The sequence below is a fragment of the Monodon monoceros genome, unplaced genomic scaffold (genome assembly GCF_005190385.1).
Source record: "Monodon monoceros isolate NGI ecotype Baffin Bay Population unplaced genomic scaffold, NGI_Narwhal_1 Super_Scaffold_20, whole genome shotgun sequence".
Taxonomy (NCBI): domain Eukaryota; kingdom Metazoa; phylum Chordata; class Mammalia; order Artiodactyla; family Monodontidae; genus Monodon; species Monodon monoceros.
Window position 1 is genome coordinate 107,049,548 of NW_021703777.1, and position 13,342 is coordinate 107,062,889.

Genomic DNA, 13,342 nt, shown 5'->3' on the forward strand with positions numbered 1-13,342 from the left:
AGACTATATTTTTAACAGAAAAAAAGGGACATTTTCCTGGTTTTTTCAGCCTTAATTTAATGGTGTAATTGTCACATAACAACTGTGGATGCTGTTTTTGGGAGGCCAAGGAAATTTATTACTTGATTTTTGTTACCATGCTCTTTATCTTTTTCCTCTTTCTAAAAGACTTAATACTGAATAATTTTTCTCTTCTTTTCCCTTCTTTTTTATGCTAATAATTCCTTAAATAAATTTTATATTTCTGTTCTCATGCTTAGGTCCTTGAATTTCTTCCAACTAGCCTCTGACTATAAATAGTCTTTGACTCTTTACTCCCCCTATGGCTCCTGGCTGCCTCCACCAGGTAAATAGATTAACCAACTTGGGGGTAGGTTTTGGAGGCATTACTTTTAACCATATCTGGAAGTAACTTTGGTCATATGTAGGAACAGGAGTGGTGGATAGTGTTTAAAAAAATTACAAACTGAACTTCTATAATGATTAGTTATTTCATTATAGCATCTTGTGCTGTGATCTTCCTTATTTGCCTGTCTCCTGTCACCAACAGCCTGACAACCACACCTGACCTCCTTCTTTGTCTTTTCTTTCTAATGATTCCAAACTTTAGGATTAACAGAACAAGTAATTTTGCTCTTCACTTTATTTCTTATCATGTTGTTAATTATCCAGGATGAAGCTTAATTGAAGTTGAAGTGTGCTGGACTTCACACACCATCTTGCTATCACTGTTCTATGAGTCAGTAGAAAACTTTAATCTTCTCAGCTTAGTACAGAGTTCCCTTTTAACATTTCAAGAATACTTAAATAAGCTACTCAGTCTTTTGTGGTTAAGGGTTCTTTCCCTAGGGATCTGTGTGTGTGTGTGTGTGTGTGTGTGTGTGTGTGTGTGTGTGAGAGAGAGAGAGAGAGAGAGTGTGTGTGTGTGTAAAAAGTTGTGGACCATTCCAAAAGCAATTACCATTGTCAAAATATTCTAGAAGAGTTACTTCATTCACTAAAAGATGAATACCATTTATTCAACTATCGTATTTCATGAGCTTCAAATTAACCTGAAATAAAACATCTAATGTGGTATAGTTAAAAGATGATGGCCTTGGAGTTAGACCTTGCTGTGTTTATCTGTATTCATTTAATCAACAAATCTTAATCTTGTTATGAACTGTGCTTTGGCAGTAAGTGAATAACCTTAGGTAAATTTTCTAGCTATTTTATACTGCACCAAAATTAAGGAAAGCTATGAACATCTATCACAGTAAGATTAACTGAATTAAGTCTATGTGTCAGGTACTAGGTTGATCTTAGGGACTATAGAAATGTATGAAATACTGTCCTTTTCCTAAAAAAGGGGGGAAAAGTTTTAGACCCCCATGTTTACGACTCCAGTTCTTCATTTCTTAAGCTGATGACTGTTGTCATGTTAAGAGACCTTTCTACTTACAGTCCCATCACAGTGAGGAGAGACAAGCAGGAAATCTAAGTATATGACACTGCATTGACGCTCTAGTCCTTTTAAGAAGTCTGGGAAGTTACCAGAAAGCCAGTAAGCCAGTGCTTGCCTAATTAGCACAAGACAATAGACAGCAGAATGTCTAGGAAGGTCTCTTCAAAATGAGAGCGAAGAGAGTTAGTAGAAAGATGATTCCTCAGTAAACTTTGAAAAAATAAATTTAAGTCAGATGCTTTTAAGAACATATTTTCTTTTTGCAGAGTCTGATTGCTGGTGAAGAATATAATTTTTATATGAAAATATACAGTGAAATACAGTGACATGAGAGATTAAAATACACATGTATTTTACATTTGACTTTTTGTTGTTGTTATTCTTGTACATAGTGATAAAATTTTCTACAGTTTTCTTGCCCCAGTTTTAATCAAGTTTTAGTTTCTGTTTTAAATTTAAATAAAGGAAGAACATTCATTCATTACATTTTATTTGGCCTCTACTACATACCAGACATTGTTTTAGGAGCTGGACACTATTCTAGACTGTCTTTCATACTTTCATTTTTGCCTCTGCAAATAAAGCAGACTTCTAGGGGATTGTGGTAATATGCCACTCCTTCCATGGACTTTTTTTTTTAATAAATGTCAGGGTCAGATAAAAAGGCAAGTTAGAGCAAAGAGTAGTTGACACTCTTTTTGTTTTTTTTAATTTATTTTATTTATTTATTTTTGGCTGCATTGGGTCTTTGTTGCTGTGCGTGGGCTTTCTCTAGTTGCAGCGAGCGGAGGCTACTCTTTGTTGTGGTGCGCGGGCTTCTCATTGCAGTGGCTTCTCTTGTTGCGGAGCACGGGCTCTAGGCATGCAGGCTTCAGTAGTTGTGACATGCAGGCTCAGTAGCTGTGGCTCGTGTGCTCTAGAGCGCAGGCTCAGTAGTTGTGGCGAACGAGCTTAGTTGCTCTGCAGCATGTGGGATCTTCCCGGACCAGGGCTCGAACCCGTGTCCCCTGCATTGGCAGGCGGATTCTTAACCACTGCGCCACCAGGGAAGCCCGACACTCTTTTTATTGCTTTGCTTTGTCTTCTGCTTCTTAGCGCCATTTCTGCTGAGAGAATAAAAGGAAAAATAACTATTTTTAATATACATAAATATATATTTATATTATATGCTATGTCGTGGTATATATATTTAATATGCATAAATATAAAGGTCTTATCTGTTAGAAATACCAATTGAAGTATTTGTCAATGAAATGGTACAAAATGGGGTTTTCTTGTAAATACGTGTTAAAAAAAAAAGATGGGGTAGGAACATGTGAAACACAATTAGCGAAATACTGTTGATTATTAAAGCTGAGGAATGGATATATGGGGTTTATTATTCTATTTTCTCTACTTTTGTGTATGTTCAAAATTTCTCATAATAAAAAAGTTTTAATAAAAAGGGAGATGCCAAAGGCTATGGCTCAGCCAAGAGCATTTGTGGAGTCCCGACTTTCAGTTGTCAACACCATGCTTTTCCCTTTGCTAGACATGCTTTCCTCATCGGCAAGCAGCCCTGCTCCTGATCCCGCTCCTGCCCCTGCTCCAGCTCCAGCTGCTCCTCAGCCTTCAAAAACGGCCAAGCCATTTGGGTATGGTTATCCAGCTCTGCAGCCTGGATATCAGAATGCTGCAGCACCACTTAATTCCGGAGTGCCGCCCGGTAGCCCAGCGTATTCTGGATTCCAGCAGTATGCTCAGGTATGTATTTAGTCATAAAAAGAAATCATATAAAAATTGTGAAACTATTATCAATTCTGACAAATCCCTGTTGATTCAAATGGATCATAGGTATGAATACAGGTAAGTCTAGATCAAACATACATAGAATTTGATTCCAGTTTGTGTGTGTGTGTGTGTGTGTGTGTGTGTGTGTGTGTGTGTGTGTGTGCGCATGCGTACATAGAAGAAGATAAAAGGTATTACTGTGATTTTTCTTTTCTGCATTGTACTTCTATTTTTCAGGGGCTCTGCAATGTACAGGTATTAATTTTATGATCGGGAAATTAAAGTAAATGTTATTTTAAATTCTGTATTACTAAGCTGGCTTTCTCCTCAAAAAATGACATGGTATAAGTGTGGTTTGGGATTTTGGCCTCAGTTCTTAACTTGAAGAACTCTCGGTGACATATAACTGAAACTGGTAAAAGCCTCCATACACATACATGCTCATTAATACATTTGTTCATAATTAATGCTATGACCTCTTTTGATATGACCCTTCTTGGAGTTACCTGTTAAATACCATATCAGTTTAATAATAAGACAATAAGTATTTTACATTTATATTTATTGGGAAAAAAATAAAATATAAGGAAACGATTTAAATGGCAAAAGCATTCTACTTACAATAAAAAACTGCTCATAGTAGACTCACCTTACAGAAATTTCATCTGGTGGTGAACTGATGAAAATTAGAGGGGAAATAAGAAAACCATTTGTTTCTGGAATTTAATCTTAGAATTAAAGCACAGAAGAAAGAAGGAAACTGGGAGAGGCACTGGAGAAATGTGGTTGGTTAGTACAGATTTCCCTGCCTTCCATTTTGTTAGATTTTCTTTATGACTTTATTGGTCCAGATGGAACACCACCATTTCAGGGTAACTGAGCAATAATGATTTAAGCACATAGCTAGGATGTGCTTTTAAATTCTTACCTGTGTACTAAAAAAAAGGTTATAGATTTTAATCTAATCTTAACATTAACAAGCTAATTTTAAAAGCAGCCATTTATTTTTGAATCCTAGTTAGAATATTTTAATTTAACTTTTAGCAGCTTTCTATAGTAAAATTGAAATGCCTTTAAATGTTGCATTTAGTATAACCCCAGTGGGAGGGTTCTGAAATCTAAGGGCTTTCTTTGTGTTCATTTATGATGACCTTTATTAAGTAGTGGGAAACCCCAATGGCTGCCCTTTGAGGAAGAAAAAAACTTAAAATTAGTTTTTCAGGGTAGAAAAACAGGTAAAAAGTTGATGTTTAAAAATGAAAATAAAAAATAGAAAAATATTTTAGTGAATATGTAAAAAACCAGATACAGATACTGTATGGCTTTTTTTTTTAACCAAAAAAAAAAAATGTGCATGATCAACTGTAGGAAAATGTAGATAAGCAAAAAAGAAGAAAATAAATATCAATCAATACACCCACCATCAAGATATAAAAGTAACAGTTGGAGGCTATCCTTCTGGGTTTCTTGCTGTATGCATTTGCAGGAGAAAGCCAGTAAAGAAGCTGGTCATGTAAATGACTTATTTACACAAACAAATAAGCTGATAAATATGGGCATTGTTTTGCATTTTTTTTAAATCCTTGAACAGCATAAGAGGAAACCTTTCTATATTATTACATATCCTTCATCTGATAACTGCATAACATTTATTATAATCACCCAGTCTGCCACTATTGGGCATAACTTGAGTGTCAAAATCAAAATATACACCTGTGCACAAATCTTGTGCCTTCATCTCATTATTTCCTTAGATGAAATCTCTTCAGGTGAAATTAGTGAATCATAGCACCTAATTTTACCAGTCTTTAGAATTTCTCTCTACTTATTCATTCAGTGAAAACTTAACTGAGTTTCTACTGTGTGGCAGCCCTACTCTAGGCACTGAGGTTACGAGAGGAAGCTAAGTGAACAAAACAGAGTTCCCTCTCTCAAGCAACTTGGTGGGAAGGCAGGGCCAATGGGACAGTAAGTAAGTAAAGCAATAAATTAACAAACTAGTTTCAGGGACTTCCCTGGCAGTCCAGTGGTTAAGACTTTGCCTTCTAGTGCAGTGGGTGCGGGTTCAATCCCTGGTCAGGGAGCTAGGATCCCCATGCCTAGTGACCAAAAAACCAAAACATAAAACAGAAGCAATATTGTAACAAATTCAATAAAGACTTTAAAAAATAAAAACAAAAACAAGCTAATTTCAAATAGTTACAAGTGCTATGAATCAAGAGGAGTGGAAGAAATTGCAGGGGTTGGGTATAAAGAGTAAACAGTCAGGAAGGCCCTCCTTATAGAAGTTATGTTTGACTTAATATTTGAATGACAGGAAAAGCCAGACATGGAAAAATCTGGGGGTAGAGGATTTCAGGCTAAGGAAACATATATACAGAAACGTTAAGGCAGGAGCAACTTTAACATGTTCTAGGACCAAAGTCCCAGTGTGGCTGGAACTCAGCAATGGGAGGAATAATAGGAATGAGATCAGAGAGCTAGGGAAGAACCATAGTCAGAAGCTTGGATTTTACATCAAGTGCAAAGGGAAAACATAAGAGATTTTATGTAATGGAATAAAATCTGATTTATGTATTTAGAGACTCATTTGGCTACTATGTGAAGAACGGATTAGGGCTGGGAGTATTTGAAAAGATAAAAATGGAAACAGGGAGACAAATGGAAGCTTTGCCATCATCCCAGAAATAGATGATTGTGCTTTCTTCTAAGGTGGTATTGGCCGAGGTAGTGAAAAGTGGATGGATAAGGGATATCTTTTGACTTATTGATGGATCGGATGTGGTGGGTGAGAGAAAGGAAGCATCAAGGATAACACTTAGGTTTTTGGCAGGGCATCTGGATAGAGGGTAGTGTATTTACTTAGATGGTAAAGACAGAGGAATAGTTCTGGGAATAGGAATCGAATTGGCCATATTAAGTTAGAATACCTAATAGACATCCAAGTGGAGATGTATAGTAGACATTAGTTGATCAGTATTTGGTGGTCAGGTATGGAGAAATAATGTACCAATTTATATTCCTAGCAAAAGTGTCTTTGCCTACTTTTCCATATTACTAAATATGTCAAGTATTATATTTTATAAGCAAAAATATTAAATTATTTTCATAATTATTAGTTATTTGTGTTACTTTACTGAAATCCCCATTCATATTTTTTCACCATTATTCTATTCAGGTTCTTCTAGTTTGTAACATTTTTGTCTAATAATATATTGCAGTTTTTTCCCCCAGCTTGACACTTGTTTTTAATTTTAATGATTTTTTTCTTAATTGGAGAAATGTTTAATTTTATAGTCATATTATAATTTCTTTTGTTTTTACCTTTGTATCTTTTTTCTTTTTTTTTTTTTTTTTTTGCGGTACGCGGGCCTCTCACTGTTGTGGCCTCTCCCGTTGCGGAGCACAGGCTCCAGACGCGCAGGCTCAGCGGCCATGGCTCACGGGCCTAGCCGCTCCGCGGCACGTGGGATCTTCCCAGACCGGGGCACAAACCCGTGTCCCCTGCATCGGCAGGCAGACTCTCAACCACTGCGCCACCAGGGAAGCCCATTTACCTTTGTATCTTTTAAAAGTCTTTTCAATCTTAAGATTAGGGAAAAATTCCCTCTCTATATATTTTTTTACTTTGGTGATTTCACTTTTTTGCATCTTTTAAGGTTCTGTTTTGGTACATAATGTAAATAATAAATCTCATTTCTCCCCCCCCCATATATATTCAATAGTTAGCTCTAATTTCACTGACATTTATTAAATAATCTATCTTTCCTCATTGATTAAATATTCCACCCTTATTTTGTATCCTAAATTCTTAAATTTAAATTCTTATATTCTAAATTCTTATCTTAAACTTGGGTCTGTTTGAGGTTTTCTGTTAAACACTGTTACTGATCCATGTAATCATTTTTGTCTCCTCCTTTACAGCTCTCCTGAAAACTGAAAGAATCTCTAGTATTATACAGTTTTGGTTTTTTTTCCTTAGGATCATCAGCTTCAGTTACTGTCAGCAGTTTGTTATACTTGTTTGACCTATCCTCTACACACACAGACACACACACACACAGACACACATACACACACACCCCTACCTTTTCTTACTGAGGGCTTTAAAGCTAATCCTGGGCAAGGGGAGGCAGGGAGATGGAAAAGATAATTTCTTGCAAACCACAATACCACTATCATATCCAACAAAATTAACAATAATTTCTAAATGTTGTTTAAAATTCAGTCCATATTCAGATTTGCCCAACTGTTTCAGTATTGCTCTTCTGTAGTTGGTTTGTTCAAATCAGGAGCTAAGCAAGACTTACTAATTGCATTTGCCTCTTAATTCTCTTTTTAATTTAAAAACAAAGCTCCACCCCCATTTTTTGTGCCTTTGAACCTTTGAAAAACCTGGGTCTCTTGTCCTGTAGAATGTTCCACATTCTGAATTTGGCTGATTGCTTCTTGTGGTGTTATTTAACTCATTCCTCTGTTCCATTTTCTATGTATTAGAAATTAAATCTAATGGCCCAATTATAGTCAGGTATATTACTTCATTTATTTATTTCCCTAAGCCAAAATACAATATATTTTGGTTCTGTGTACATCATAATAATACTTGGTTGTCTCACTTTTAGTGGTGTTAGGATTGATTAGTGAGTTCATATGGTGACAACCTGATCTTTTCATTGTGAGGTTCCTCATTATGCTTTCATCCAGTGGCTTTATCATCTACTGATATCTGTTTATCATCTATTCCAGATGACCATTACCTGTATCATTTATTTCCATATGGGTTGTAAAATAGTGATTTTCCTGACTTTATCATTTTGCACTGATTAGCTGGAATTCTGCAGTACATTCACATAATGGAGTGATCAATAACTACAAAAAAGAATGTGGAAAATCTCTATATACAGACATAGAGTTATTGCCAGGACTTTTTTCTTTTAGGTGAAAAAAGGGGTCATATTTAGAGCAGTGTATATATTAGTTTATATTTGTAGATGCAGACAATGGAAGATTAAACCAAAAACTAATAAAAATAGTTATTTAGGGGGAGGGATCAAGAGTGAAACAAGATATCTCTGAATTATTGTAAAGTTTTGACCTTAGAATTAGGTAAATTTTGTTTACTCAAAAAGATTATTAAGTGGAAAAAAAGATGAAACACAATCCTTAAAAATTAAAATCAAACAAAAACAAGCAAACCAGTTTATCAAGTTGGATACATTCTGATACAGAAAAAAAAGTATTGTTCTAACTAATCTTAAAACTCAGTATTTTGTATGTTCTCAATGGGAAATAATCCAAGGACAAAAAGAACTACAAAGAAATCTTTAATAACTTTACATTTATAATAATATTAGTGTTGTCATTTTGGAACTATTTTAATATATTGTAGGATAAAACAAATAAGTAAGGCTGTTACCATTAGGAATCAAGATTTTCAGCAAAAGAGAAGAGAGATGCAGGCATAAAATCAAAAAAGTTAAAACACCATCATCTTAAATTTGAATTGGAAATGTCAGCGTGAACTGATTATTCTTTTTCTTCTATTTAAAAATGTATTATGTTTTCTATCTCTACGTATTGTAGAAGTCTGGAAGTAATAACAGCACACTAGCAGTAAACACCCTTATTATCCAGATTATGGTCTCTAGGTACCATCCTTACTTAAAAGGAACCAAGAATCCTTTTTGGATAAATGATTAATTTGGAGTCTGAAGGAGGAATGGTACAAAATGTCATGCCAGAAAGCAAGGAAGCTAACAAAGGCAATGGGTTCATATCAAAAGGACACTGGGGTCAGCTTTAAGGGGATCTCACTGGCCAAAGATTGGGCAGTTTGGCCATCAAAGTGAATACTAACTAATTCGTTAAGTCACTTTGAGTTAATAAAAGGCATGAATTCAGAATAATACTAAAAATATAAAGGAAAGCAAAAAATAAGCAAAGCAGAACTCATTGAACATCATTGTCATTTCTATGGCATCAGCTCATTCTGAAAATTGAAAAAACTTTAAAAACAAGCATTTACCCTGCTTTTCCAGTAAGAAAGATATTCAGAGAAACCAAATTCTTGATGTTGAAAAAAGCATTATTTAAATTTTGTTGTGGAGTTTAATCATGCAAATAAGGTTTAAATTTATTCAGCATTTTTGCTTTGAGTTTTTTCAAGAGTGCTTTAAACTGAGCTGTCCTATTAAGTTATTTTACTGTTACAAAGCCAGATTTAAATTTTTTTTTATCTTCTTGCTTTTCTGTATGTTAACATCCTATATATAGGATAATAAATTTTATTCATGTTTGTTAACATTGTTCTTTTGTTTTGCTTTGAACTGCCTTTTCAGCAGTATCCTGGTATGAACCAGCTGTCCTCCAGTCTGGGAGGTTTGAGTCTTCAGAGTTCTTCACAACCAGAAAGTTTGAGACCTGTAAACCTTACTCAGGAGAGAAATATTTTACCCATGACTCCTGTTTGGGCTCCTGTACCTAACTTGAATTTAGACCTCAGAAAATTAAACTGTAGCCCAGAGTAAGTATTTAATTTATAACCTTTAGTAAGTAAAACCTTGTCAAAAACATTGTATGACTTTCAAAAATAGTAAAAGTACTATGGTATTAATTCCTTGATTGGAAGTTTTGTTAATGTGAACTCTTGTAAATTAGTTTGTATAGAAATTCTAGATGTAAAATTCAATTTAGGTCATTGGATCCTGTCCCCATCTCTGTCGCCGTCCAATCTCATTCCCTATCATCTAATGCTAGGAAAATTTTTTTCTATTTTAGTGAAGTGTTTTAGGAACTCAAATCTAACTACATTTTTTTTCTTAAATTTCTTTTTCCTCACTTTTCACCAGTAGTAACTTCTGATGTCTTTTAAATAAGGTGAGATCTTTAAAATTTTATGCACTTCAGTCTCTGCTTGAAAAGGATACAAACGTCATTTGTGTAATCCCAAGAACAGGTTTAGATAAATAATTTTTCTCTGAATTTTCTTTTCCCACTCAGTGTAGAATGAGAAGACCATTGCCCCCAGGCATATTTATCCAGCCTGAATTTAGATTTGGATTTTCTTTATTGAATATTTCCTCACCTTATGGAGAAGTTTAGCTGGCAGCCTCCATCTGGTGGCCACAAACCCCTGGTGTATCGTCTGGGTGGATGAGCTCTGTTACTTACCTCATAGTGCCCCCAAAACCAAAAGTTCTCTGTTATTACCTGCTTTCCTTTCTTCTGTCTCCTAAGAATAGGATATTCCTCTGCACCCAGACATCCTCCTGCTTGCGGAATCTCTCCTCAAAAAGTAAACTATGATTCACAGACAACATTCACAAACAACTCTGATTCACAACAACATCACAGACAACATTTCTTCCTTGCATTAGGATTAGTGTTCTTTAGAGACTATATATATATATATATATATATATATATATATATATTTTTTTTTTTTTTTCAAGGCAGTAGTTTTCTAGCTTTTAAAAAAACTAAGTTCCTCTTTTTTTCAACCAAAGTCTTATATAGATTTCCAATACAAGAAACAGAAAATGGAGGTGCTTCAAGGGTTCCACCTCTTCTACCACACCCTACCACCAGCACCCCCATCAGTGCCGAAGGCAGTGCCAAGATCATTTCTATAAAAATGTATAATCATTGATTCTAGATTGAAAGTAGCTGCCTGTCCTTCTGAATGTAACTTGCCATCAGGTCGATAAGTATGTGGATTATGGCCTTGTACTATGAATGGTTAGGCATCCGCCAAGTAGGTAAATATAGTCTATGTATATGTGTAAGAGATCATATAGGTAGGGAACGGTGTCTGTGTTTCTACTCAGTTATGTGTTTCCTGTGAAAATATCTCTTATCCAAACAACAAAGCAGAGTAATAGGCTTTAGAGTATAGGCTTTAGAGTTTGACAGACCTAGGTTCATACCATGGTTCCACTGATAAGTAGCCGTGAAGCTGCCAATTACTCAACTTCTCAAACCTCAGTATTGTCAGCTGTAAAACAGGAATAATAATTGTGCCTACATGTTAACATAAATCATTCAATATTTACTGAATGCCTTCTAAATAAAGTGCCAGGCACTGTTTCTAGGTGCTGGGAATGAAGCAGTAAACAAAACAAAGTTCTCAATCTCATACAACCAATATCCTATTAGGGAAGACACATTGTGAACAGTCAGACCAATGGGTGTATAATGTAAATGTAATTTCAGAGAATAACTATGAAGTAGGGAGTAGTAAGGGTGGAGGGTGACTATTTTTAATTGAGTCGGGATGGGTTTTCCCAAGGAGTTATTAACATTTGAATAGAGATCTGAATGAAATGAGAGAGCAGGATGTGACTCTGGAAAAAGAGTGTGCCAAGTTGCGTGAACAGCAAATGCAGAAGTCCTGAAGCCAGAACCAACTTGGCGTGTTCACGGAATGTCACCAGCGTGGAGTCAACCCGTAACTGGATATCTCTACATACTGTCAAGCACTCCTTAAAATTCCTGTCACGGTTTCCAGTTCCTATGCTTCTTATCTCTTTGGTTGCTCCTTTATTGATTCTGTGTCTACTGACCTTAAGTTACTTACTCTATGAGAGGAATACTGCTAGGGTGACACAAGGACAAAATGATCTCTAATCTCAAATGGAGAAGATAAAGAAAGTACACAACCAACTAAAGCAGATCAGACTAATTGATAACACAGAAGCATAAGTAGATCTCAGAGCACAGAGGAAGAAGTCTTTCTTCCTGGCTTGCGATCAAGGGTGAGGATGGTTTCACAGGAAGCTATAACTTTGATGAGTTTCATAGAAAGATTAGGAGTTCAGCAGATGAAGAATGACAGCAAAGCAAGAACAGCATCATGAAAGCTGTACCTTTTCACTCATGTTTTCTGCTCCCTCCTGTTCATGCCCTGATAGTCATGATGGAGTTACTGTTTGTTCCTGAATGTGTTGTACTTTTTCACCATGAAAATGTTGAGTCCTTAATTTAGGCCTTTTGACATATAAATTACATATATGCCCATTTAAAGTAATCAGGACCCTCCTAATTATAGTTATGTAATATACCCAAATGATTTTCATGTATGCCCTTAAATGTTTAGTTATCTACAACTATCTACGTCAATATTGTTCTTTATCTCTGATAGCTAACGTAGTCTGTGTTGTTTATATCTTTGCAGTTCATTTCGGTGTACTTTGACAAATATTCCACAGACACAGGCTTTACTGAATAAAGCCAAGCTTCCTTTAGGATTGTTGTTACATCCCTTCAGAGACTTAACGGTAAAGTAACATATTTTAAAATATTAGTGGGTACTGACCTGTGTACTTATGTGCGAGGTATTCAGATTGTGTATTTTCTTAGAATTTTTTTCATTTTCTTTCATTTGAAGTTAGAATTAATCATTTCTGTCAGTTTCAATACAGCAAACATTTTCTGTCACCTGCTTTGTGACAGGCCCTAAACTAAGCACTGGTAAATACAAAGATAATTAAGTCACTGGTGTTGCCCCTAAGAAATTCTTATCTAACAGGGGACAAAGATATCCCAAATAATTACAGTGCAAATAATTACAGTGCAGGAAAACTAATACATGTAACTAATCAAATTCTATGAAGTACTTAGGTGGTGAATATAGTATTGGAAGGGATTTCCTCTGGGTACAGTAGCAGACTTTTCTACAAGTAATGAGATCTAAGCTGGATTTTGAAAGGTTAGTAGTTTTAGAAGTTGGAAAGGCCGTAGAGGATAGATAAACTTTAGGAGTTCTTTTTTAAGCATAAAGGAAACACCAGCAATGATATGCATTTAGGGAGGAAAACCATATGATTGTTCCCAACTGCATTAATGAAATAACCTTTGTAATAATAAAGTTTAAATGCTTCAAGTCTATTGAATTAAAACATTACTTTTTAAAGTTTCCACAGTAAAGTTTACTTTACCTAGCTTGCTGGATTTTTACACATACTTCTGGTATTTCATGCAGATATGTTGAATTTAAATTAAAATGTCTAAACTTCAGAGATAATGTTTATCCAGATACATTCTATTTATACTTTAAGTTGCATTTCTCCCTCACACATGTTTATGACTGTGGTTTTCTACGTTCATTGCTACTGAGTTTCGTTTGCTCTC

General features: G+C 35.2%; 1 protein-coding gene across 8 annotated transcripts in view; it reads left to right on the plus strand.

The window, feature by feature from the left end:
* Window positions 1-13,342, plus strand: part of SEC24B (SEC24 homolog B, COPII coat complex component) — a 94,943-nt gene that overhangs the window by 55,772 nt on the left and 25,829 nt on the right. For 6 of the 8 annotated variants that reach the window (XM_029235378.1, XM_029235381.1, XM_029235383.1 and 3 more), the window contains 3 exons: window positions 2,976-3,187; window positions 9,553-9,737; window positions 12,387-12,489. In XM_029235378.1, the coding sequence (XP_029091211.1) occupies window positions 2,976-3,187; window positions 9,553-9,737; window positions 12,387-12,489 (500 nt within the window). The remainder of the gene's footprint in view (window positions 1-2,975; window positions 3,188-9,552; window positions 9,738-12,386; window positions 12,490-13,342) is intronic. The other 2 variants (XM_029235377.1, XM_029235380.1) reach the window with 1 other exon arrangement.